General features: G+C 50.0%; 1 protein-coding gene across 3 annotated transcripts in view; it reads left to right on the top strand.

Annotated features, from left to right (window-relative positions):
* The window catches only part of MYO1D (myosin ID), a 150,714-nt gene that overhangs the window by 66,588 nt on the left and 56,659 nt on the right, over positions 1-27,467 (top strand). For all 3 annotated transcript variants that reach the window (XM_051640307.1, XM_051640305.1, XM_051640306.1), the window contains exons 16-19: positions 7,217-7,424; positions 16,196-16,419; positions 18,034-18,178; positions 19,345-19,449. In XM_051640307.1, the coding sequence (XP_051496267.1) occupies positions 7,217-7,424; positions 16,196-16,419; positions 18,034-18,178; positions 19,345-19,449 (682 nt within the window). The remainder of the gene's footprint in view (positions 1-7,216; positions 7,425-16,195; positions 16,420-18,033; positions 18,179-19,344; positions 19,450-27,467) is intronic.

Here is a 27,467-nt window from a genome sequence, read left to right as displayed (position 1 = left end):
CCTGGGCTCCTCTTTGTGAAGGAGTTTAGAAAGCAAGGGGGTCCAGTCTGAACCTCCTGGGTTGTCCTAGCCAGGTCGTGACAGCCCCTTGGTTCTGAGGCAGCAGATGTGTTCAGAGAAGCCCACATGGCACTTGGGCTCAGGTTCTTTAATGCTAAAATTCATTTGCTGTGTGGCAGGAACCTGTAATGAAGTTCTCCCCCAGAGCAGAACTGGGAGCTCAGAGCTAATTAACTCTTGTTTTCTCTCTGAACATTGTCTAATGGTTGCAGCTAGAGACAGACAGACACTGTGTGTCTTGGGAGGTGCTTGGGGGCACAGAATGAGAGTGGGAGTGCAGGAGGAAACCTCTGGACTTCAAAAGTGGAAGTCTGAAAAAGGGACAGTAACATGACCCCATTAAAAAGTGGGTTTGATACTTCTTGCCCTCTGAATTCCCACCAGACTGGTGACAAATGAGATGTTGTAGATTGAAATCTCTCTTACAGCTTCAGTCAATTAACATGGGTGCAAAGAACTCAACCTCTTCCTGATGAAACAGTGGACTGATTTTTACTTCTGTGATTGAATCAGGTGAGGAAAAAGGCTGTGAGGGCAGGACAATATGAAACTGTTCCAGCAGGTGGAAAGTCAGGTGCTAGAAAGGAAGGGCTGTTGAAAGGTCTTTTGCTGCTCACAGTGGAGATTTGCTGGGATATTTTGTGATACCTGGAGTGGAGTGAAAGGCTCTGGCTTATTACATACAGCCCCCAGCTCTGTGTGTGTGTTTCCTTCAACACCCTGCAGTGGTTAGAGCCTGCTGTCACCCTCACACCTGGAATTCATTACAATGTACTCTTAAGATTGGTGTAATTACTATTAATATAAACAGCTGCTTTGTTGTTCATGAATGTTTGATGAGTTCCTCCAAGCTGAAACCCAGGAGTGGTGTTTACAACCAGTAAACCAGCTGCAGCAACTGGTGTAGCTTTCAGGCTGTTGAACATTTGTTCTGCTGGACCACAGGGTGGGATGAAACACCTCCAGAGGAAAGTCATAGAATCATAGAATCTTAGGGGTTGGAAGGGACCTCGAAAGATCATCTAGTCCAACCCCCCTGCCAGAGCAGGGTCATCTAGAGCACATCACACAGGAACGCATCCAGGTGGGTTTTGAATGTCTCCAGTGAAGGAGACTCCACAACCTCCCTGGGCAGCCTGTCCCAGGGCTCTGTCACTCTCACAGTAAAAAAATTTTTTCGTATATTCACCTTGAACCTCCTATGCTCCAATTTCCACCCATTACCCCTTGTCCTATCACTGGTCATCACTGAGAAAAGCCTAACTCCATCTCCCTGACACTCACCCCTTACATATTTGTAAACATTAATGAGGTCACCCCTCAGTCTCCTTTTCTCCAAGCTAAAGAGCCCCAGCTCCCTCAGCCTTTCCTCATCAGGGAGATGTTCCACTCCCTTCATCATCTTTGTAGCTCTGCGCTGGACTCTCTCAAGCAGTTCCCTGTCCTTCTGGAACTGAGGGGCCCAGAACTGGACACAATACTCCAGATGCGGCCTCACCAATGCAGAATAGAGGGGGAGGAGAACCTCCCTTGACCTACTAACCACACCCCTTCTAATGCACCCCAGGATGCCGTTGGCCTTCTTGGCCACAGGGGCACATTGCTGGCTCATGGTCATCCTCCTGTCTACCAGGATTCCCAGGTCCCTTTCTCCTACCCTGCTCTCCAGCAGCTCAGCCCCCAACCTGTACTGGTACATGGTGTTTTTCTTCCCCAAATGCAGAACTCTGCACTTGCCCTTGTTGAACTTCATCATGTTTCTCCCTGCCCAACTCTCCAGCCTGTCTAAGTCTCTCTGAATGGCAGCACAGCCTTCTGGTGTGTCAGCCACTCCTCCCAGCTTGGTGTCATCAGCAAACTTGCTGAGGGTACATTCTATACCCTCAGCCAGGTCGTTGATGAAGATGTTGAACAAAAAAAAGTGTCAGACACTGTATTTGCTTATCGTGGTGTTGCTCCAAGTTCAGTCTACCCTGACTTTTCTAAATGAAAAAAAAACACACAAAAACAAAACAGAAAGATAATCTTCTGCCCTGGGTATTGTTTGGGTTTTTTCCCAAAATGTTGTTACTTGTCTTTGGATGAGACATTCCCTCTTCCAGGGACAGGGGGATGTGACTTGTGCTACAAGCCACATGTTTTTGGAGTGGTTTTGAACCAGGGTCACAAGAGATTTGTTTTTTTCCTTTCTATTTAACAGACTTACTGGGAGACTGGGAACAGGGGAGAGACTCCAGGCCCCTCAGCTCTGGATCTTGCACTGCTCGTGGGGAGTGAGAGGTGATTTTGGGACAGAGCTTTGTCATCTGGTTGCTTACATTTGCAAACCCTACACTTAACAGTTCGGTCCCACAAACAGTTATTTAGCTCCCTTACAGGGCCCTGAAGCTTCCAGATTTTCTGACCCCAAAACAGATCCTTAGGTTTTGTTTTGTTGATTCCTCTTAAAGGTGACAGGCAATACAGGTCAGGCTATGGAGACACAAGAAATAGATACATACATATAGAATCATGGAATGGTTCGGGTTGGAGGGACCTTAAAGATGATCTAGTTTCACCCCCTGCATGGGCAGGGACACCTCCCACCAGCCCAGGTTGCTCCAAGCCCCATCCAACCTGCCCTTCAACACTGCCAGGGATGGGGCAGCCACAGCTTCCCTGGGCAACCTGGGCCAGGGTCTCACCACCCTCACAGCAAAGAATTTCCTCCTAGTGTCTCACCTCAATCTCCCCCTCCTTCAGCTTGAAAACATTCCCCCTCATCCCATCCCTCCCTGCCCTTGTCCCAAGTCCCTCCCCAGCTTTCCTGGAGCCCCTTCAGGCCCTGGAAGGTGCTCTAAGGTCTCCCTGGAGCCTTCTCTTCTCCAGGCTGAACACCCCAACTCTCATGAGTGCATATCTGCCTTTTTTTATGTGTGTGTACATGAAAACATTTTTTAAATCACTTTCCTTTCTCTAGGAGAGTTGGATGCTATTTAGTCCTAAAATCCTGTAAGATAGTTGGTATCTCATACCTCCCAGTAGGAAATGGGGTGAAGCACAGTTAAAACCATTAATAAAAGTCCTTTTCTAGCTTTCACTGAAATGAAGAAAGCTTTTATTTGAGCTCTGTGTTCAGTCTGCTCTGACCAATTTGTAGAAAGTAAGGGCTAAGTATTTTTTTTGTTGGACCAAAAGACGTGCAATTGGTACCTGCATCTCCCAGTGGTGTGAAATGTGCCAGGACCATGTGTCCTACAGAGAGGTGATGCTTTCTTTTGTTTTAACCACACAATCACAGGATGTCAGGGGTTGGAAGGAACCTCCAAAGATCACCGAGTCCAACCCCCCTGCCAGAGCAGGACCCAAACTAGGGCAGGGCACTCAGAAAGGCATCCAGACAGGTCTGGAAAGTCTCCAGAGAAGGAGACTCCACAACCTCTCTGGGCAGCCTGTCCCAGGGCTCTGTCACCCTCACAGGAAAGAAGTTCTTCCTCATCTTGAGGTGGAACTTCCTGGGCTCCAGCTGGAATCCATTGCCCCTTGTCCTGTCCCAGGGCACAAGTGACAAGAGCTTGTCCCTGACTTCTTGATGCCTTCATGTATTAATTAGACATTTATTAGGTCCCCCCTCAGTCTTTTCCTCTCTAGACTGAAAAGCCCCAGGTCTCTCAGCCTTTCCTCATCAGGCAGATGTTCCAGTCCCTTCATCATCCTCGTAGCCTCCCTTGGACTCTCTCCAGTCCAGCCCTGTCCCTCTGGAACTGGGGAGCCCAGAACTGGACACAAAACTCCAAGGGAGATCTCACCAGGGCTGAGCAGAGGGGCAGGAGAACCTCCCTCGATCTGCTGGACACACTCCTCCCAATGCACCCCAATGTGTGACTTAATAAGCAAATGAGCTGATGGGATTTCAGGGGGGCTGGTGCCTGGGAGGGATCTGCAGGCAGGGCCAGGTGTGAGTGTGTAACCCAACACCTCCCACCCAGGCCTCCACAGCCTGATCCTAGTGGAGTGAAAGTTAAACATAGCATGGAAATGACACTGGTGGGGGGGGTCTGGCCCTGCTGCACGTGCACACCCCATCTTTTTGGTTCAAGCTCCATAATTTAGTGGCTTCCAAAAATGTTGGCACTTGGGAGAGGTCTGCTGGGAGTGACAGGATGAAGGGAAAGGGTTTCAAACTGGGAGAGGGAGATAGAGGTGAGACATGAGGAGGAAATTCTTTGCTGTGAGGGTGGTGAGAGCCTGGCCCAGGTTGCCCAGGGAAGCTGTGGCTGCCCCATCCCTGGCAGTGTTGAAGGGCAGGTTGGATGGGGCTTGGAGCAGCCTGGGCTGGTGGGAGGTGTGCCTGTGCAGGGTTGGATCTAGATGATCTTTAAGGTCCCAACCAAAACCAGTCTGGATTCTGGGAACTGTGAACTCTAACAACAACCTGGTGTGTGTCGGGTCTTTCTGCAGCCGAGCAGAGAAGGAGAAATGAAGGTGGTGGAGAAGTGGATGTGTAATGTCTAAGTGACCTTGACAGCTGCCAAGATCTGCAGACAGGAGGGGGGCAGGCTGGTGGTGGCAGGGAGCAGATTTATTCTGGACCCTGCCTGGCTATAATTGGCAATGAGGCTGGGACTGGGCTGGCTGTGTGTCCAGGTCGTGCTCCCTGAACTGGTGACGTTGAACAGCACGGAACAAAAGGACTTCCAAGGTGTTCCACCCCCTGTCCCACCCCCGTGGGCTGGGAGGGAGGTCCATCTGGCTTGAAGTGTCTGTGAATACCACAGCCCTGTTTCTGTTGTAACAGAGGAGGATTTACCAGGTCTTGGGGGCAGTTTTCAGTTCTCTGCCATCTGATCCCTTCTTCCCAGCGGGGAGCAGCCCCACGCAGGGAGCCTGGGCTGGGACTGCCACAGCCTGTCCCTTTGCCTGGTATAAATGTCATGAGCTGGAAGGTTTTCCCAGTGAATTAATTATTGCAGCAACGTTTTCCTGATGAGAATAGGAAAGAGAAACCAGTGTGAAATATTTATGCCCTGTGTGTACGTGCATTTGAGAGCAGGAAATGGTTTTGCCAGCCAAGTGTAAGTGGAAAAATCTCATTTTGTGAGTCTGAAGAGGGTTTTCTTTACAAACCTGTTTTATTGATCACTAAGATCCCTGGACTGTGTGTTGTGACCCTCATGCTGATGGTGTTCCCTGCTTACCCACAGTCTGCAGCTCCATTTTTTCCCCCTCTTCAACAGCTTATTCAGAAAGGCTCAGTGCTGAATGGAAGCAGCAGTGAGATGTGTTTCCATTCAGGCTACTTTTCATCTGCTCAGTAACTCCTGCAGTGCCCCCATTTCCCAGGGAAAAGGTTTATTGCTGCATCCATTTAATAGTAGCTGAAAATTCTGAATGTCTATAACATTGAGATTGATGCTTGACTTGGATCCTGGGCTTTTAAATAGAGAAGTGGTTGCACTTGCTGCAGGCTTGTTTTATTTAGAACATGAATGTGGGGAAACTGCTACAGTGAAAATGTCTATTCCAGTTTTGATTATCTCCATACATCTTGTGCAGAAAATTCATTGTTGCTTTTTGCAAATGTCTATTCACCTAATCAGCACTTTGCAAGGCTGGTAAATCTTAGAGAGAGCAGAGTCTGATGCAGTTACTGTTGTGTTTGATTTGTGGTTGTCTCAGCTCCAATCTGCATTTTCTCCCTCAGTGTAAAAAGGAGCTTGGAGTGTAAGGATCATAGAATCACAGAAAGGTGAAGGTTGGAGAGGACCTTAAACATCATCAGGTCCCAACCCCCCTGCATGGGCAGGGACACCTCCCACCAGCCCAGGTTGCTCCAAGCCCCATCCAACCTGCCCTTCAACGCTGCCAGGGAGGTGGCATCAACAACCTCCCTGAGCAACCAGTTCCAGTGCCTTCCTGCCCTCATGGGGAAAAACTCCTTCCTAATATCTAACCACAATCTCCCCTCTCTCAGTTTAAAACCACAGGAAATGACTGAACTGCAGTTAGAGGCAGTGATGGTGTTTGCACAGACTGACAGTCAACAAATTGTCCCATTGGGAAATGATAGAATTTGTTAGAAATGGCTCCTAAAATGACAGAATCACAGGATGTCAGGGGTTGGAAGGAACCTCCAAAGATCATCAAGTCCAACCCCCTTGCCAGAGCAGGACCCAAACTAGGGCAGGGCACTCAGAAAGGCATCCAGACAGGTCTGGAAAGTCTCCAGAGAAGGAGACTCCACAACCTCTCTGGGCAGCCTGTCCCAGGGCTCTGTCACCCTCCCAGGAAAGAAGTTCTTCCTCATCTTGAGGTGGAACTTCCTGGGCTCCAGCTGGAATCCATTGCCCCTTGTCCTGTCACAGGGCACAAGTGACAAGAGCTTGTCCTGCCTTCTTGATGCCTGAACAGCCCCAGGTCTCTCAGCCTTTCCTCATCAGGCAGATGTTCCAGTCCCTTCATCATCCTTGTAGCCTCCCTTGGACTCTCTCCAGCAGATCCGTGTCCCTGTGGAACTGGGGAGCCCAGAACTGGACACAAAACTCCAAGGGAGGTCTCACCAGGGCCGAGTAGAGGGGCAGGAGAACCTCCCTCAACTTGCAGGAGGACACACTCCTCCTGATGCACCCCAAGATACCATTGACCTTCTTGGCCACCAGGGCACATTGTTGTCCCATGGAGAGCTTCTTGCTTACCAGAGCTGCAGGGTCCTTCTCCACAGAGCTGCTCTCTAGCAGATCAGCTCCTCAACAGGCAGACAAGAAAAAGGATTTGCAGAATTTTGAAATCCAGGTTTTCTGACTGAACGTTGATTGCAGTTGGGTTCTTATGCAGGATGTGAGTGAACCAAAGCTTTTCTTCCCTGCAAGAAAATGTAGAGTGGAATGCTGAGGGTGTGACCAGTGGAGCTGCCAAACCTGCAGGGAGACGAGGTGATGTTTGTCCTGTGAGCTCCTCACAATGTTTTTTTTCAGCATCTCACAAAATCATGCCTCTCACATTCCTTTTCCTTTGGATTTTCAGGATCCTTATTCCTACACAGGATGGCTTGAAGCTCTTCCTTCTATAATAACTTCCATTAGAATGTAGCTCATAGTTACTTCTAAATCATGTTGAAGTTGGTCTCCCTGGGATCCTTTACAGGTTTACATTTGTAAATTGTACCTTGGCCTTCCAGGTACAAGATGATCTCAGAATTCACTTGGCCAAACCATGACCTCTCTTCAGACAAAGAGGCTGTGAAGAAGCTCATTGAGTGTCACGGGTTTCAACACGATGTTGCTTATGGCAAGACCAAGATTTTCATCCGCACGCCTCGAACTCTCTTCACCTTGGAGGACCTGCATGCCAAGATGCTTGTGAGGATTGTCCTCTTCCTGCAGAAGGTAAAGCTTAGTTGCCTGCATTAATGACTGTTAATGGTTTTAATCTGAGAGAGGAGAGATTAGGTTAGGTATTAGGAAGAAGTTCTTCACTCTGAGGGTGGTGAGGAGCTGGGATGGGCTGCCCAGGGAGGCTGTTGATGCCCCAGCCCTGGAGGTTTTTAAGGCCAGGTTGGATAAGATTTTGTGCAGCCTGGTCTGGTGGGAGGGTTCCCTGCTCATGGCAGGGGGGTTGGAACTGGATGATCTTTAAGGTCCCTTCCAACCTTTATGATTCTGTGATTAAAAAACTCAGTTGAAGCTCCTCAAAACACTTCTGCTCTATTCTGTTTGAATAGTGACAAGTCTGCACAAAGTCTAGAATACTTTAACAGCTCCGTCAGGTGCTCGCTGTGGTTCACTGAAGTCTTGATGTGGGATGAGCTGTAGGACCTATAAAATTTTGGTTACTTTCTTCAAAACTTGCTCTTTACTTCAGGGAAGTAGGATACCTGGGAAGTTAGAGGAACTTCTATGATGAATGTGTAAGAGTGATGTTGGGACAGGCCTATGGAGAAACAGAGTGGTTTGGGTTGGAAGGGACCTTCTACATGCATGAAAGTTGATTTGTGGATCTGTAGCTGCTGGAATGTGACAACTGGGATGATAAAACTCTTTGGGGGTGCAGAGAAAGGAGTGTGAGGGGAAGATGGAGTGGGAAAAGAGCTTTCCCCTGCTAGGAAGGGGGAACAGGATCCCTAACTGAGCATCCTCCTGGAGTGTCCTTTCTGGTGCAGTGTGTGGTCTCCCTCATCACACTGTTCCATTAATAATCATGGAGTTTTTATGAGGACCTGTGTGATATCCTTGTTGTTTTCCCTTTCTGGTGCTGTCGGTGCTTATTGGAGCACACAGTCCTGGGGCAGCTGCTAATGCACTTTGGTTCATGAAGCTTTGAGCATCCATGTTATTGAGTCCCCTGATGGAAACCCAAAATACAGCTGGGGGTGCAGGCAGAAAGGGTGATTTGCACACCAGTGGCAGTTCCATTAGGGACCTGCTAGACCCTGCAGACGTGGGGGCTGGAGGTGTAAGGCTGGGAGGGACACAGCACAGGAACAAGGGGAAATAACCTAAATAACCTAATGAACAAGGTCAAGTGTAGAGTCCTGCATCTGGGAGGAATAGCCCCAGGCACCAGTACAAGAGAGGGGATGACCTACTGGAGAGCAGCCCTGGGGAAAAAGACCTGGGAGTCTTGGTGGCCAACAAGCTGACCAGGAGCCAGCAATGTGCCCCTGTGGCCAAGAAGGCCAATGCCATCCTGGGGGCATCAAGAAGAGCATGGCCAGCAGGTCAGGGAGGTTCTCCTGCCCCTCTGCTCTGCCCTGGGGAGGCCCCAGCTGGAGAACTGGGCCCAGTTCTGGGCTGCCCAGTTCCAGAAGGACAAGGAGCTGCTGGAGAGAGTCCAGCCCAGGGCACTGAGATGCTGAGGGGGCTGGAGCATCTGCCTGTGAGGAAAGGCTGGGAGAGCTGGGGCTGGTTACCTCTCCGTTTGCCAGATTGCATGGTTTATCATTAGTAAGAAATTTTATAAGTCTATGTGATTATTTTCCTGGAAATGCAAAGCTCAGGCTGCCCAAACTCCTGCCTGTCTCTGGGCTTTGGGGTTCAGTGTTTTCTTCCCCTTTTGTGGCAGTGTTCTGCTTGCTCTGCCTCTGAGCTTCACAGCAGCTTTTTTGGAATGCTCATTGTTTTCTCTAGGTCTCTCCCCTGGAAGGGGCAGCACATTTTGTGTTTATTCTGACTTATTCCTTTGGAGTGAAATGGGACTGATCTGTGGGGCCCCCTACACCCCTCTGTTAGGTGCTGGGATCATTGGCTGCTCTTAATCGTGTGGTTGGTCTCCATGAATCATAGAATCAGGGAATGGTTTGGGTTGGAAGGTACTTTAAAGATCATCTAGATCCAACCCCCTGCATGGGCAGGGACACCTCCCACCAGCCCAGGCTGCTCCAAGCCCCATCCAACCTGCCCTTCAACACTGCCAGGGATGGGGCAGCCACAGCTTCCCTGGGCAACCTGGGCCAGGCTCTCACCACCCTCACAGGGAAGAATTTCCTCCTCATGTCTCACCTCCATCTCCCTCTTCCAGTTTTAAACCATTCCTCCTCATCCCGTCCCTCCCTGCCCTTGTCCCAGGTCCCTCCCCAGCTTTCCTGGAGCCCCTTCAGGCACTGGCAGGTGCTCTGTTGTCACCCCAGACCTTCTCTTCACCAGGCTGAATTGCAGTGCCTCTTATCATTCCTTCTACAGGCAAGAACAAACCACTTCCTTTGCCATTTTCACTTCACAGCATCTCTGGGCAACCTGTTCCAGGGTCTCACCACCCTCACAGCAAAGATTTTCTTCCTAATGTTTAAATCTCCACTGAAGACTCTGAAGAGCACTGGGTGGGCAGAGCTCCTTCTCTGCAGCTTAACCCTGCTGTGTGTCCCCTGAACCTCAGTTTGCACTCACTGAATATTCTTCAACCAGACTCTAAAGAGCTTACAAAGTGCTGGAGAGGAGCCCTTTAGAGTCCTGGCACTTACAACTAAGAACAAAAGACATTAATGAATCAAAATGCTAAAAAGCTGATCAACAAAAGAGCAGATGTTGTGTTGATGTATGTAGGTATATCATTAGATAACCAATTTTTCTGTGTGTCTCTTGCTGTTCTGTTCCATCTCATCCCCTGCTCTGTTCCTGAGTTCATGCACCAGCCTTGTGCTGCTGCCAGTAGATGGGGCAGTGCTGAAAAAGGAACCATCAACACAATGAAAAATCCAGTAATTACCTTAAAAGCTTCATCGTGTGAGTAACGACCCTTAAAATAATCCTGGTTCCTTTGTTTAATGACAATAAGAATTTGCTTTTTATGAGTCTGGCTAAATTGAATTAAAACTCACTTCCAGTTTAAATAGGAGATTTTGCTTTCTTTTATTCCATGTCTCCTGGATGTCTTCTCCTTTGGCTCTACCTTGAACCTCCTTTTTTCTTCTCTGCTAAAATGTTAGTGGGATTCCAGGCTGGAATTTTACTTCAGACCGAACCAAGTCAGGAAGCAGATGTGATGTGATTTGACTGTGGCAATTTGCTGGCTCCAGGAGAGTTTAGCAAGTGAGAGCTGTGTGTGGGGTTGGGAAACCCACATGGCAGTGCAGACATCACTGTTGGAGTCAGCTTGAACAGTCCTTTTAAGAAGCACCAGCTGAAAACATCACTTCTTTTTATCATAGAATCATGAATGGTTTGGGTTGGAAGGGACCTTAAAGACCATCCAGTTCCAAGCCCCTGCATGGGCAGGGACACCTCCCAGCAGCCCAGGCTGCTCCAAGCCCCATCCAACCTGCCCTTCAACACTGCCAGGGATGGGGCAGCCACAGCTTCCCTGGGCAACCTGGGCCAGGCTCTCACCACCCTCACAACAGAGAATTTCCTCCTCATGTCTCACCTCAGTCTCCCCTCTCCAAGTGGTGCATTTCTGGGTGCATTTGAGTTCTTTCACCATCCCTCTGACCTTGCCACCTTCACGACCAGTTTCACAAATGCCAGGGGAGCAGCTTTAACGTGTTTTATGTGTTTTATGATTTTAATCACCAAAATTTAAAGCAAAAAAATCCTAAAAAGCTGCCGTAAAAACCCCGCTGCTTTTCCTGCCCTTGGAAATGTTCCCACATACTCATTAGCTTTGCAGAACAGGGCTTTGTTCAGGAAAAACAAACCAGCCCAGGCAGGCAGCACGTGCAGCAGGCAGAGATGCTCTGCCCTGTCACTATCATTTAGTGCATTATTGCAGGGTGGTTCTCTCAGAGCCCTCCAGCTGCACGTGGGAATCACATCTCTACTGCCTAGTGCAGAGGAAGCAAAATTGTCCTGGCACTGCAGCCCAGCACCTCCTGGGACAAAACCCCTGGTGCCCAGGAGCCCCAGGGGTGAGTGCAGGGGCTGGAGGCAGCGCTGGCCCTGCTGCTGCCCCGGGGATCCCACCTCCTCCAGAACCATCCCCGTGGTCCAGGGTTTTGCAGAGGCTGCTCCTGGGAGAGCTGTGGCTGGCAGCTGCAGTCTCCATGGCAACCTTCCCCAAAAAACCTGGCAGGGAAGAGCAGAAGAAGAGAACAACCGTGGCTGATTTGTCAGAATTTAGTGTTTCACCTGCCCTGTTTTCCCCAGCCTCACCAGTCCTTGGAGCAGGGGCTGCTGAGCAGTGTTACACACCAAGGGAACCTTCCCCTCTGACAAAGGAGGTGTTTTCATCTCAGATTATGGGTGGGCAGCTGTAATCTGGTGAGGGCTTCAGTTCAGTGACCCAAATAAAAGGGGATGCAATGTCTGTGCCAGCCAGACTGGAAGTCATTTACCATCTTGAGGGGATGTGTTTGTCAGGTTTTGAGTATAAGAGGAAATAGGTGTATAATTCCATGTGGATTTGTGCCATGAACTGAGGCTTTGATCTGGAGAGGCTTTGGCAGGGAGAAGCTGGGAAAGAAGATGCTGTAGCTCCTTCCAAAGGAGCAGCACGTGTGTGCTGGGAAGGATCAAGGGAAATGAGGAATTGGTTGTAGCCCCTGTGTTGACAGGGCCACGTGCCCATGTGGCCAAGCTGATCTCTCAGCAAACTGATCCAGCTGCTCCTCCTGTGCTGCTCCCTCCCTTGTGCATCATGAAATAACCTGTATTTTGATATCTTCAGCATGAAAAACTCTACCTTGAGTTTACATGGGATGAGGGAATGTTTCTGCCTGTTTCTCATGGCAGCAGCCTTGTTCTGGGGATTGCACACTTCTCTGCTTCATTCATACGTGAGCTTTGACAGTTCTGCATCTGTTTGAATGAAGTTGTCTCCTTCCTCTCAGCATCTTCCTTCCCTGGCTGATGCCAGAGGCAGGAAATTCTGGAGAGTGCAACCAGGATGGAGTGATATGATGTCCTTTGTCAGGACAATGGGGCAGTGCTAAGGGGACCAAATCACAGAATCACAGAGTATCAGGGTTGGAAGGGACCTCTGGAGATCACCCAGTCCAACCCCCCTGCCAGAGCAGGATCCCCTAGAGCAGATCCCACAGGAACACATCCAGGAGGGTGGGAATGTCTCCAGGGATGGAGACTCCACCAGCTCCCTGGGCAGCCTGTCCCAGGGCTCTGCCACCCTCACAGCAAAGAAGTTTGTCCTCATGTTCAGCTTGACCCTCCTGGGCTCCAGGTTGTGCCCATTGCCCCTTGTCCTGTCACTGGGCACCACTGGGAAGAGTCTGGCCCCATCCTCCTGCCACCCCCTGGAGATATTGATCAGCACTGAGCAGATCCCCCCTCAGCCTCCTCCTCTCCAGGCTCAACAGCCCCAGCTCTCCCAGCCTTTCCTCACAGGCAGATGCTCCAGCCCCCTCAGCATCTCAGTGCCCTGGGCTGGACTCTCTCCAGCAGTTCCCTGGAGGGAACTGAAGGGGGGTGCAGCAGAGGGACATTTGCTGAGCAGCAGAAGGAGCTGCAGAGGGACCCTAGACCTGCTCCCTCAGGGTCTGGATCCAGCCTGTTGTGTGTCTGTGATGAGCCCCGTGTGTGTGACATCTTATAACCCCTCTTCCTTTGAGAATGTTCATGTGTTTTATTGTTCACAGTCTTGTTCATACAGTCTAAGTGACCTCTGGGTGGGACTCTTCTCTTTTCTCCACCTGATGCAATATTGTTTCTATGAAGCTGACTCACGTGAGAGGAGAAAATAGCAGTAAAAGAAGCAGCTCTTCCCACTGGCTGCTCTGTTATGGGATTTGAGTAGGATATTGGGATGAAATACTTCCCTGTGAGGGTGGTGAGAGCCTGGCCCAGGTTGCCCAGGGAAGCTGTGGCTGCCCCATCCCTGGCAGTGTTGAAGGGCAGGTTGGATGGGGCTTGGAGCAGCCTGGGCTGGTGGGAGGTGTCCCTGCCCATGCAGGGGGTGGGACTGGGTGAGCTCTAAGGTCCCTTCCAACCCAAACCAGTCCGGGATTCTGTTAAAACACAGATGATGGTTGCAGTGTGTGCAGGTGGGTGCTGTGGGGAGTATCAGCCACTCATCACAGCCCTGCTCAGCGAGGAGATGACCCCTTTCAGAAGCAATCAGGGGTCTCATAATTAAAGCTTGCTGCAGGTTGCAGCCTTGTTGCAGCCCCTGGTGCCTTGGAGGAGCCCGTGGCAGAGCTGGGCGCAGCTTCTGCGCTGCACCCTGGGTTTCAGTATTTCATAACCTCTCCTGTTTGAGACCCATTAAAGCTGTGCAGGGAGGTTCATGCCTGTGTGAATTTCTAGCAAGGTTTTGTTTTCTTCTTTGCAGTTGGGGTGCCTGGAGGGCAGCTTGTGCTGGGGCAGCATGAAATGCTGATCATGAAGCAGCTGAGGCGGGTGCGAGGGAGGCGGGGGGAGCTGAGCAACCATGAAAGAGGTTTGCAAGGTTTAGTTCTAGAACTGCTCAAAAATGTAACACTGAGGTTTCATTTAGTGGAGCTCAGTTTGTTTTGCTGAATTCTGGGCCTTTGTTTGCTTGCTCAGATGTTTCCATCCCGTGCTGCATGAGGTTCCTTCTGCCTTCACAGAGATTGCAGCATCTGGGTCAAATCTAGATGATCCTTTTTCTGTGCAAGAACTCCAGAAGAGGTGATCCCTGCACTCTGGGCCCACCCTGCTTTGCCCTGTGCTCTGCAGGGGCCCTGGGTGTGTTTTCCTTTCTTCCTTTCTTCCCTTTTTTTTTTTTAAACGGGAAATTCTACACTTGGAATCATTGAATCATAGACTGGTTTGGGTTGGAAGGGACCTTAAAGATCATCTAGATCCAACCCCACAATGATGGCCATCAGGTTTCTTCTTGTGAGCACTTCAGTGCCAGTGTTCTCCAGTCTTCCTCATGTCCTTCCCTGTGTCCTGCACACATCTCCACCTTTTCATCCCCCTGAAACTCTGCCAGATCCTTCTGGTGTCCCCTACCTGTTTGGCTTGGCATGCAGCCTTGTGTGGCTGTGCCTGGCTGGGAGCTTCACATGTGCTGGTTGGGGTTTGGAGATCAAAGGAGGCAGATGGTTCTTGAGCTCATTCTGAAGCATTTCCAGCACTGTCACTCTGATCAGAGGCTTGTTCTACCCTCTGGTTGATTTTTCCTGCAAGATACATGGACTTGCTTCTTGGAGTCTCCTGTTCCTCTGTCAAGTTGGGTTGAAGCTGGCTGGAGAATCAGAAGGTATCAGGGCAATCTCAGGAGGTCAGATGAGGACAGAGTTGTCTTCAGTCTCACTTCGATGGGTTAACAAGAAATGAAAAGTGGCAAAGGAAGTGGTTTGTTGTTGCCTGTAGAAGGAATGATAAGAGGCACTGCAATTCAGCCTGGAGAGGAAAAGCTCTGGGGAGACAACAGAATGCCTTCCAGTGCCTGAAGGGGCTCCAGGAAAGGCGGGGAGGGACTTGGGACAAGGGCAGGGAGGGATGGGATGAGGGGGATGGATAAAAACTGGAAGGGGAGAGATTGAGGTGAGACATGAGGAGGAAATTCTTCCCTGTGAGGGTGGTGAGAGCCTGGCCCAGGTTGCCCAGGGAAGCTGTGGCTGCCCCATCCCTGGCAGTGTTGGAGGGCAGGTTGGATGGGGCTTGGAGCAGCCTGGGCTGGTGGGAGGTGTCCCTGCCCATGCAGGGGGTTGGATCTAGATGATCTTTAAGTTCCCTTCCAACCCTAACCAGTCTGGATTTTTCTGAAGAGAGGTGGGACTCCTTGATGCTCTCCTATGAGTGATGTGTGTTTGTAGGGAACACTCCAGCATCCTCATGTGTCCTCTGGATGACCCCTTGCTCACAGCTACCAAATGCAGAGTGCACAAAGTGGCTGCTGAACACGGAGATGGTTGCTTTGACAACCTGCTTTTGTCTGTAGTCTGAAGGGTCCGTGTTTCTGGAAGCTACTGTGAGACCATCAGGCAGTCAGCTTGCCTTGGCATCCAGCACTGCTGATGAATCACTTGATGTAGAAACAAGCCCTGTGGTTAAAAAAAACACTGAGCAAAAAACCCCACAACAATACCAAAAAATATTTGTACCCTATTCCTTGGAAACATTTATTCTTCTCTTTGCCTTTCTCCTTACTTTTTGGAGGTGCTGCCACTGTGGCTGTTGGGTAGGTCCTTCCTAGGGATGAGGTAATCCAGTTCATAGAAGCATTTGATAGAATGATTTGGGTTCGAAAGGACCTTAAAGATCATCCAGTCCCACCCCCTGCATGGGCAGGGACACCTCCCACCAGCCCAGGCTGCTCCAAGCCCCATCCAACCTGCCCTTCAACACTGCCAGGGATGGGGCAGCCACAGCTTCCCTGGGCAACCTGGGCCAGGCTCTCACCACCCTCACAGCAAAGAATTTCCTCCTCATGTCCAACCAAAATCTCCCTCTTCCCATTCCCCCTCATCCTCTCCCTCCCTGCCCTTGTCCCAAGCCCCTCCCCAGCTTTCCTGGAGCCCCTTCAGGCACTGGAAGCTGCTCTAAGGTCTCCCTGGAGCCTTCTCTTCTCCAGGCTGAACACCCCAACTCTCCCAGCCGGGCTCCAGAGCAGAGCTGCTCCAGCCCTCCCATCATCTCTGTGGCCTCCTCTGGCCTCTCTCCAGGAGCTCCACGTCCATCTGATGTCGGGGGCTCCAGAACTGGTCACATCACTGTCTGTATTTTAGCAGCACAGGAGTAGAGCAGTAACAAATAACATCCTGCTTGGTATTGCTAAAACCATCTTCTGCACTGCCCCCCAGGTCTGGAGGGGCACCCTGGCCCGCCTGCGCTACAAGAGGACCAAGGCTGCCCTCACCATCCTCAGGTATTACCGGCGCCACAAGGTCAAGTCCTACATCCGCGAGGTCGCCCGGCGCTTCCACAACGTCCGGCAGCTGAGGGACTACGGGCGGCACGTGCAGTGGCCCACCCCGCCCAGAGTGCTGCGCCGCTTCGAAGAGGCCCTCCAGACCATTTACCACAGGTACCTGGAGACCTCTGGTCTCCTCAGCCTCACCTAGAGGAGGGAACAGCTCCTGCTTGGCCCGTAGGTGTTGGAGAAATGACTGCAGAACATGAACTGGATGGCGTGGGTGACTGGATGTCATAGGTGAAGGTGACAGTGGCTTTTGGTACCCCTGATTAGACAAATAATTTTTCTGTTTTCAAGGGTGTGGTCAGGATGGACATTGTGGTGCTGCCTTGGCCCTTTTCTGGTTGGTTTCAAAAGAAGAGAGCAGCTGCTGTTAGGTGATGGGGGGAGAAAAGGAGTATTTTCCACTTCATCAAGGCTCCTTGTACTACACACAATCTGCAAGAGAGGAACGTTCTACTACCCACCCGTGTTCTATGTGCAGAAGAGTTGTTTTATTCCTTTATTTACAACCTCTTAATATCTAAAATCTCATGTCTAATATCTAGGGGTTTTTTTCTGGTCAGCTGTAGACAAAGAAGTTAGAATTCCGATTTGAAAACTGGAGAGGAAATGTTGGCTGGGAAGGGCCTCTTGAGACCTCCAGTCCAACCATCTGCTTGAGGAGGATTACTACCACCACTAGACCAAGTTGGCCTTGGTTGTTTTTTTTCCCCAGCTGTCTCTTGAAACTCATCCACAACCTGTCTGGGCAGAGAGTCCTGCTTTCTTAATAAGCTCAATTACTGTAACTTCAACATTTTCGTTGCTAAAAGACTTTTCATGGCATTAATTCTGGAGAGCTGGTGTTGCTGCTGGAGGCTGGAGTGTGGTGTGGAGGAAGGGATGGGCTACCCTGCCCTGTTCCGTGTGACGGTTGATTGGGTTTCAATTGTAGGGCCAAATTCAGCTGGTAAAGGAGAATGATGTTCTAAAGGAGCCGAAATCTGGGCTTGCAAAAACTTCCTTGCAAACAGACATGGCAGTAGTTGAGTTTGGAGCACAGGATGGGGAACACACCAGCCAGAGGTGTTAGGGGTGATGTGTGCCTTTAAAATGATAACTGATGTTTCCAACTTTGTGAATGCAACAGGACTTACTCTTCTTAGAATCATGGAATGGTTTGGGTTGGAATGGACCTTAAAGCTCACCCAGTCCCACCCCCTGCATGGGCAGGGACACCTCCCACCAGCCCAGGCTGCTCCAAGCCCCATCCAACCTGCCCTTCAACACTGCCAGGGATGGGGCAGCCACAGCTTCCCTGGGCAACCTGGGCCAGGCTCTCACCACCCTCACAGGGAAGAATTTCCTCCTCATGTCTCACCTCAATCTCCCTCTTCCAGTTTTAATCCATTCCCCATTGTCTAAGAGGCTTTGGGTTTATCCACAGTCAGGCCCCCACACCATCTCACCACCCAGCATGGCAGGGATCACATCCTGCTCTCCCACAAAGCACTGGTGACCTTGTGAGGAGAAGTAAGTCTGAAGCTATTGCTGAAGTTATCACCAAGGCTGCAGATCAGAGAATTCTGTGTGCCAGAGGAACCACTGGTAAAGCTCTCAGGTTCGAGTTGCCCATCAAGATAAATGCCAGTTGTACATTTCTGGTCTCGGGGTGTCCTTGTTGTGCTGACCCTCACCGTGTGTGGTACGGACTGTGGAACTGACTCAGGTGTTTTGTGGCAGGTGGAGAGCAGGTGAACTCATCCGGAGCGTCCCACCAGAAGTCCTACCTCAACTGAGGGCCAAGGTTGCTGCCATGGAGGTGCTGAAGGGTCACAGAGCCGATATTGGCCTCCAAAGAGCATGGGAGGGGAATTACATCGCACTGGTGAGTAGCAGGAGAGTGATCTGTGCATGGCTGGGGCTTGGGGTGCTGAAAGAGAAGAGCTACCAAGCTGGTGAAAGGTCTGGAGAACAAGTCCTGTGAGGGGAGGCTGAGGGAACTGGGATTATTTAGTTTGAAGAAGAGGAGGCTGAGGGGAGACCTCATTGCTCTCTGCAACTACCTGAAAGAAGGTTGTGAGGAGGTGGGACTTGGGCTCTTCTCCATAGTGAATAATGACAGGATGAGAGGAAATGGCCTAAAGTTGCACCAGGGGAGGTTTAGACTGGATATTAGAAAGAATTTCTTCACCCAAAGAGTGGTTGGACACTGGAACAGGCTGCCCAGGGAGGTGGTGGAGTTACCATCCCTGGAAGTGTTGAAAAGAAACACAGATGTGGAGCTGAGGGACATGAGTTAAGCACTGAATGGGTAGATTAGGTTATGGTTGGTGGATGTAGGTTATGGTTGGACTTGATGATCTCCAAGGTCCCTTCCAACCAGGATGATTTTGATTTTGAAAAGGGTGGCAGTTTGAAGAAGTGACTATTGGTTTCTAGGGAGGGAGACGTGCTTTGAAATTTCCTCTAGGAATGGGTTTATATCCCTTCAGAGTCTTTGACTTCTACTGCACTGGGAGTGATTTTTTCTGAGTACTAAACCCAGCTTGAACATCACAAGCAGCATGAAAAGCTAATGAGTAGTTGCCATCAGCTGGCTCTTCAAATGCCCAAAGCTTGGAAAGAAATTAATGTGAAACCAAAATTCTAATTCTAATGGGATGTTGAGAAGTAGCCTAAAATGGAAAAAGAACAAAGGAATCCTCTCTAGGCGAGTTCCATTCCTGGGACCCCATCCTTCCTTCCTGGGACCCCATCCTTCCTTCCTGGGACCCCACCCTTCCTTCCTGGGACCCCATCCTTCCTTCCTGGGACCCCACCCTTCCTTCCTGGGACCCCATCCTTCCTTCCAGCATTTTGTTTTGTTAAGGCTTTTTCTTTTCAGGAAGCTTCTCAAACTCCAGAGGCTCTGCTGCTCTTCCAGGAGGCAGGGGCTGGAGGAAGCCTTGGGACGTGGTGGTGGAGCTGCAGTTCTCTTTGGCCTGTGGTGACATAACACAATTCCTTTCTTCAGTGAGCAGAAGAGTTATGTGCCTGTCCTTGCTCTTCCAGAAACCAGACAACCCCCAGACCACGGGCTCCTTCATCCCTGTTGCCAACGAGCTGAAACGGAAAGACAAGTACATGAATGTCCTCTTCTCCTGCCACGTCCGCAAGGTACCTGCACCTGCATGGTCTGCAGGAACGTGGGCTGGGGGGAAGGTTCTTCCAGTCGAGGTGAAATCTTGGGAAGCCAAAGGCAAGGAGGGAATCCTGGAGGTGCTTTTGTAGAAGCAAAATGAAGGAATGTTCAGGGTTGGAAGGGACTTCTAGAGATCACGGAGTCCTAGAGCAGGGTCACCTGGGGCAGGTCACACAGAAACATGTCCAGATGGGTCTTGAAAGTCTCCAGAGAAGAGGACTCCAGGTCAAAGCTGTCCTGTTGCAAGGAGCAGGCTGAGACAGCTGGGACTCTTTAGCCTGGAGAAGAGAAGGCTGAGGGGAGACCTCATCAATGCCTGTAAGTATCTAAGGTGGGTGCAGGGAGGATGGGGCCAGACTCTGCTCAGTAGTTCCCAGTGACAGGACAAGGGGCAATGGGCACAAGCTGGAACATGGGAAGTGACATGGAAATAGAAGGAAAAACTTCTGTACAGTGAGGGTGACAGAGCCCTGGGACAGACTGTCAGGGGGTTTGTGCAGTCCCCTTCTCTGGTGACATTCCAAACCCACCTGGATGCAGTCCTGGGTGATGTGCTCTGGCTGATCCTGCTTTAGCAGGGGGTTGGACTTGATGATCTCTAGGGGTCCCTTCCAGCTCTGACAACTCTGGGGTTCTGTGAGCACTGTGGGTGCTTTTTGAGAACTCGGAGCCTCTTGCTCCAATGGGTTCTTGGTTTGAGGGGCCTCTTCATGTCAGAGGCATGAATCAATCCACTTCATTCTGTGTAACAGGCTTGGGTCTGACTTTTTTTTCATGGCAGAATGGGGTTTTTTTGGGAAGTGGGCTGGAAAGTTTAAAAAAACTCATGAGAAAAATATGCTTGCATAAGTCTTTGAGTCGTTCCTCATGATCTAAGTGATGCTGCTTTGAAATGTCTGTCAGGAGAAGATATTCTGAATTTTAAAAAGCCAACAGACAAACCCAATGTCAATGGCAGGCCAGGGCTGCTGAAGTTCCAGTGTTTTTAAGAAGCTGTATATTCTTTTTATTTCTAAAAATGTGCTGTTGCAGTTGGTCCCCACTTGCCAGGAGTGAAGCACGTGTGTGATTAGTGTTTATGATTCTGCAAATATTAACTTTACCAGTAACAGCCACATTCATTTTACAGCATCAAATCTCACTTTATGACAAAAGTTCTTGGCTGGTGAGTTGGATTGTTTATGCAGCAGTGATTTCTGTGTGTAAAATTAGAAATTTCATTGCTTTCCAAAGCAAAATCATTCAGGGGAGCATTTCCTGGCTTTTAATATGTTCTTGTGTCCAGTTCTGGGCTCCCCAGTTCCACAGGGACAGGGATCTACTGGAAAGAGTCCAAGGGAGGCTCCAAGGATGATGAAGGGCCTGGAACATCTGCCTGATGAGGAAAGGCTGAGAGACCTGGGGCTGTTCAGGCATCAAGAAGGCAGGACAAGCTCTTGTCACTTGTGCCCTGGGACAGGACGAGGGGCAATGGATTCCAGCTGGAGCCCAGGAAGTTCCACCTCAACACGAGGAAGAACTTCTTTGCTGTGAGGGTGACAGAGCCCTGGGACAGGCTGCCCAGAGAGGTTGTGGAGTCTCCTTCTCTGGAGACTTTCCAGACCTGTCTGGATGCCTTTCTGAGTGCCCTGCCCTAGTTTGGGTCCTGCTCTGGCAGGGAGGTTGGACTTGGTGATCTTTGGAGGTTCCTTCCAACCCCTGACATTCTGTGATCCTGTGATTCCTGGTGTGTGGGTCCCTCAGTGACTGAGCAGTTGGAGTGAATGTTGGTTTATAATGTAAGGACTGAAGGAGAATGGAGTGAACCTGGATCTGAACCTCCTCTTCACAACCTTGCAGCAGTTTGGGTGGAACCTGTGCTGGGGACAGAGAGAGGAGGATTCCCCCTGGGCTGAAAATGAAAGGATTCCTCCTCAAATTAATTGAATGGGCTATTTCTAAATTGCTGCTGTTTGTAGCTAAGCTGGAATCATTGTAAAAACACAATAGTGACTTCTGAAAGATGTGATTGTGGGAATTTGCTGGTCTGGATGGGGATGGAATGGTGGTGAGGGGAGTTACTCAGGCTGCAGGGGGTGTATAATCCATGTGTACCTGGGGTGGGAGTTGAATTTTGCTCCCTGTTATGCAACTTTTAAGCTTTTAAGTCCTTATGTTTCTCTCAGTTGCTCCTGGTTCATCCTTGAAGGACAATCTCCTGTGCAAGCCCAGGGGGAAGCAGCTTTCTGACCCACAGATCCATCCCTTATCCCCTTGGGTAATGGGAAGCACAGAGCTCCTGCCTCTGGGCAAGTGTCTGAGCAGTTCCTTCCTGTTCATGGTGTATGAAGAAATCCTGGAGCAAACAAGCAGGTCCTGTTGCTGTAGGTCCTGTTGCTGTGGTTACTTGCTGGAAAAATCTCTTTTCTGCTGGGCTTGGTTGTATCAGTGTCCCAGCACTTCAACAGGAGCATCAGGCTGGAGATGGAAGAGGTGTTACCTGTCCTAACGTGGGTTCTTTCCTGAGCCTAAGAGGTTATTTCTGATGCTTTCAGAGGGGAAAAAAAGCTTCATCTTCTCATGGGTGCTTAAAAAAATCAGCTCAGCTGCAATCAGAAAATATTGCAGAGGCTGCAAGGTTATAGATTTGCAGCCTTCTGTTCTTTCGGTGATTTTGGAACTTCCTTGTTCTTACTTAAAGGTTAAATTGTTGGTTGCTCTTCCTATCAGAGAGGTCAGGCTTGTTCAGCTCCTTGCCTGCTTAGTCAGGGATACCAGTGCCTGGCTTTGGAAATGGTCAGTAAACACACACCTGAGCATGGCAGGTGGATATGCAGGCACAGAGACAGTGGGGCTAAGGTAGGACAAGCTGACCTGCAGCCACCAAGAGGGACGTGCACACAGAGCCATGGGCCAGAGAAGTGTGGCCAGCAGGTCAATAGAGGTGATTTTCCCACTTCTCTGCTCTCATGAGACCCCACCTGGAGAACTGGGTCTAGTTCTGGAGCCCCAAACATAAGAAGGCCATGGAGCTCCTAGAGAGAGGCCAGAGGAGGCCCCAGAGATGATCCCAGGGCTGGAGCAGCTCTGCTCTGGAGCCAGGCTGGGAGAGTTGGGGTGTTCAGCCTGGAGAAGAGAAGGCTCCAGGGAGACCTTAGAGCAGCTTCCAGTGCCTGAAGGGGCTCCAGGAAAGCTGGGGAGGGACTTGGGACAAGGGCAGGGAAGGATGGGATGAGGGGGATGGATGGAAACTGGGAGAGGGAGATTAAGGTGAGACATGAGGAGGGAATTCTTCCCTGTGAGGGTGGTGAGACCCTGGTCCACGTTGCCCAGGGCAGCTGTGGGTGCTCCATCCCTGGCAGTGTTGAAGGGCAGGTTGGATGGGGCTTGGAGCAGCCTGGGCTGGTGGGAGGTGTCCCTGCCCATGCAGGGGGTTGGGACTGGGTGAGCTTTAAGATCCCTTCCAACCCAAACCAGTCTGGATTCTGTGGTACTGACTCTGTGTTACTGGTAAGGAGAGGGCACTTTGTGGAGTGGAGGTGACTGTTCCATCTCTGGAGCAGTCTCAGACTTTGAGGTGTTCAGGAAGGTTCCCAATCACCACATCACCTGTGAAGTAGTTCTTGACTGGACTCAGCAATGTTAGGGGTCTGCTCCTCAAAATGTTCAGATAATTGCAGACTGATACACTTCTTTCCTTGGAAAGAAAATAAATTCCATTGATAACTTGAACAGACACGAGTTAACCCGGGAGCTCATGGATTTAAATATTTATGTACAGAACAGATCTTACAACCTGTAAAATCTTTACCAACCATCAAATTCTTGGAGGCAGGTTATTTTTAGCTGATGACTGACATTGTTCTAGTGAGGTGATACCAGTTCTCACCAGCCAGGGAGCTGCTCTTGAAGCATTGATAACTACTGGGGAAGTTTCCTTCAGCTTGAGTGTGTGGGGCCTTGGTTTTGACAGCTTGAGATGAATAATAATGGGTGAGTGTGTTTGGACCAAATCTTGGCTCCCTCTTTTTATAGAAGGTCTGTGAAGAGGCTTTGAAGCCTTGCTGATGGGAGTTGGATGTGCTTGATTTCCCTCAGTAGGTGTGGGGAGCAGCAGGTTATTTCTGCCCAGGGAAAAATACACCTTTTCTGAGCATTGTTGTGCTCTTGGTTTTTCAAAGGAAATTTTCAAGGTTGTTTTTTTTTTTTTTTTGCCTCAGGAAACCAGATGCACATTTTATGCATAGCACCAGATTTTGTTGGATCACCTAGGAAACAACAGTTCCTCTTGGTTTGGGATTTTTTTTTTTTTTAGAATAAAGCTTTTCATCCCACTTTCTCCCCTGTCATTCAGAGCACCAAGTTCCCCTGAGAGCACCAGCTCTTCCAAAGCCCTGGGGTGTCTGCAGGCCCCTGGCAGAGCCCTGAAAAGCTCCTTTGGAGGTTTTGCTGCTATAGGCTGCACCTTCCTTTTCCCCCAGAAACTAGTCAAGAAGCTAAATTGATACTGATTCATGTGTGGATCAATAAGAATATAAATTAGAAGTGGCCAGAAGGTGCAGAGAACACAGCGGTGGGAAGGGCTGTTCTCCAGGAGGTAGAAGCTGGATCTGAGAACATAAGGCCTGGCTCTCCTCCTACAAAACCCAGAGACCAGTGACATTTGGGATGAGTTGGCATTTGAATCTTCTGCTCTGCATGCTCTCCAACGTGACAATTTACTGCTAAATACACCACGTGTGTTGTTTGCATAAACATGGACCAGGTGCATGAGGCACCTGAAGCAAAGTGACTGCTTGGAGATGACAGGAGGAGGGTGAGAATGTCCTCAGGTGAGACAAGGTGCTGGACTTGCTCTTTGGTACGTCCCATGAGCTGTTGTGCTGAATCTCCCAGGCTGAGCAGGAGCAGCTGAGGGAGCTGGGGGTGTCCAGCCTGGAGACAAGGAGGTGAGGGGAGACCTGCTGGCTCTGCAGCTGCCTGAGAGGAGGTTGGAGCCAGGGGGGTCGGGCTCTGCTCCCCAGGAACAAGTGACAGGAGCAGAGGAACCGGCCTCAAGTTGTGCCAGGGGAGGCTGAGGTTGGAGCTTGGGAACAGTTTCTCCCTGGCAAGGGTTGTCAGGGCCTGGCCCAGGCTGCCCAGGGCAGGGGGGAGTCCCCATCCCTGGAGGGGTTTCCAAGCCCTGGAGATGGTGCTGAGGGACGTGGGGCAGGGGTGGCCTGGGCAGGGCTGGGGAAGGGTTGGGCTGGGTGATCTTCAAGGTGTTTTCCAGCCAAAATGATTCTGTGATTCTATGAGTTTATTGTTTGGTGTGAAAACTAAAACCAGTAGGTAACAGCCAGAAAGCAGAGGAATGTCCAATGTGTGTGGAACTCCCACAGTGTTGTACTGCCCTGTGAAAGACATGAGGAGGAAATTCTTCCCTGTGAGGGTGGTGAGAGCCTGGCCCAGGTTGCCCAGGGAAGCTGTGGCTGCCCCATCCCTGGCAGTGTTGAAGGGCAGGTTGGATGGGGCTTGGAGCAGCCTGGGCTGGTGGGAGGTGTCCCTGCCCATGCAGGGGGTTGGATCTAGATGATCTTGAAGGTCCCTTCCAACCCAAACCATTCCATGGTTCTGTGATTCTATGAAAGCTGGATGTTCTCCCATCCTGCTCTGGGAACAGCTGCAGGACCTCCTGGGGTGGGGTGGCTCTGGTTGCACAGGTCAGCCAGGTCTGCTCCCTTTGTCACTGTGGGCACCTGATGAAGGTTGCCATGGACAACAGGGGGGACATTGTGATGAGAGCAGCAAGCAGGATTGCGGCAGTGAACAGTTGTCAGCGTCTTTAAAAAAAGTCCAGCTGACAAGTTTGGGAGCCATGGCCACGCAGCATCAGATCTGAGAGGTCTGTGTGGGGCAGGTGACAGCCTGACAGACTGGAGAAGCCTTGGCTGAAGCTCCCAAGACATGGAGCATGGTGAGCCCATCCCCACCAGGGCTGGAGGACCCTGTGCTTCTCTGCTCAAGCAGCACCAGACACTCCAGACACTCCTAACCTACTTTCCCTGGGACATTCAGTGTTTCCTAGCCTTTCTTTTTTTTCTCCCATTCATCTGCTTCCTAAAATAACCTCAGTTATTCAGCACCTCTTCCTGGGAGATTTTCCAGGCCCTCAATCATAGTTTTACCTTCTCTGAACTGTTAGAGTCTCTCTCACAGTCCCTGTCCTGCTGTGTCACACACTATTCCAAGTTAGACTGTGGCACCCAGGACATTATTCCCCATACCAGGGACAAGGAGGAATGGATGAAAACTGGAAGAGGGAGATTGAGGTGAGACATGAGGAGGAAATTCTTCCCTGTGAGGGTGGTGAGAGCCTGGCCCAGGTTGCCCAGGGAAGCTGTGGCTGCCCCATCCCTGGCAGTGTTGAAGGGCAGGTTGGATGGGGCTTGGAGCAACCTGGGCTGGTGGGAGGTGTCCCTGCCCATGCAGGGGTGGGACTGGATGGTCTTTAAGGCCCTTTCCAACCCAAACTATTCTAGGGTTCCATGATTCTGTGTGAACTCCTTGCTTGTTTTCAGCTGCCTCCCATGTTTGTGCCAAGATCTCTCCAGAGCTGTTTAAAATCATCTCCAGTTCCTTTTTTTTCAGAGCTGCTGCTGCCAATTTAAAGCTGTCATGTAGCTCCCCAATTTGCATTTTTTGCCTTTATCTGCTCCCAACTTTGCCTGTTGACTGAGAATATTTTAAGTTCTCCTGAGTTCACCTCAGAAAATCCTATTTACGTTCATCCCCCTTGTCACATCTTACCCTTGTCTGCCCTTCTCAGTTGATTAATAAAATATCCCTGTGACTGTGATAACACTGATGACTCTGGGTTTCCCTTTGGGAAAAATTATTCCTACATTCTCTGTTTCTCCTTTGTGTTCTACTTTCTCACTCACTTTTCACAGGACGTAGCATCGTGCTGGGTGATTATTTAGTACCCAGCCTCTTGGGGCACTGGAGGTCCAGATGGCATCAAACATTTTCCTTTGATGTAGCATTTCCTGGGCAAATTAATTGGGAGGTTAATGAGAGGTGTGTTTGCTCTGTGAAAATTCCATTTGCTGGAGCCCAACGTTCCCTGCAGCCCAAAATATTAGTGATGGTTTTGGTGGGATGGGGGGAGTGGGGATGAGCTGAGGTTAGAAAGGAGATATGAATAAAGGTGTGATCCCAGGGTATAAAAACACTTCTCTGGGGAGAATATGATTTAGTTTCCTGCTGTAACATGAGCCTCTCACTTCTGGCTTTGGAAACATTGCACTGATTCCTGAAAGTGGGGAACAGTGATTTATTAAGGGTGATTTATTCATAAATAGTGGTTTATTCAGCCCTATCCCTGGCAGTGTTGAAGGGCAGGTTGGATGGGGCTTGGAGCAGCCTGGGCTGGTGGGAGGTGTCCCTGCCCATGCAGGGGTGGGACTGGATGAGCTTTAAGGTCCCTCCAATCCAAACCATTCCATTATTATCTTCAGTCTTCCTGGATCCTCCCCAGATCAGGTGTTACTGGGAATGTACAACACTCAGTGTTTTGCAGCCTTTGCTTGAGTACATTTTGAATAACCACTTGCATATTTTCATGATAATTTTCCAGAGGTGCTTCTGTGGCATTTGACAGCACTTTGGTGATACCAGTTGGAAGGTAGAAATGTTGCTGATGCTGGAGATCTCTTTGGTGGCCAAAAAAAAGTCATTAATTCAAACCAGGACAATTCAGAAAGCCAGAATACATAGAATTAAGTGAAGTTATAGCATGAAATGACTACAGTACATGCTTGTTGCTGGGCTGTCTGTGACTTTGCATCATTAGCTGATGCTTAAATGATCTGTTTTCCCATTGCTCTTTCTGCATAGAAACTGGATGCATGAACTACAACAAAATACCAGGACATGGGGCTGATGCACTTGACTGTTTTCAACTGTGCTTGCTGAGAGGATCACAGGTTCCACCTTCCAACTGTTAATTTTTTCCTTGTCAGAACTGTTATGT

This window comes from Apus apus, chromosome 25 (genome assembly GCF_020740795.1).
Source record: "Apus apus isolate bApuApu2 chromosome 25, bApuApu2.pri.cur, whole genome shotgun sequence".
Taxonomy (NCBI): Eukaryota; Metazoa; Chordata; class Aves; order Apodiformes; family Apodidae; genus Apus; species Apus apus.
This window is presented reverse-complemented; position numbering and strand designations above follow the sequence as displayed.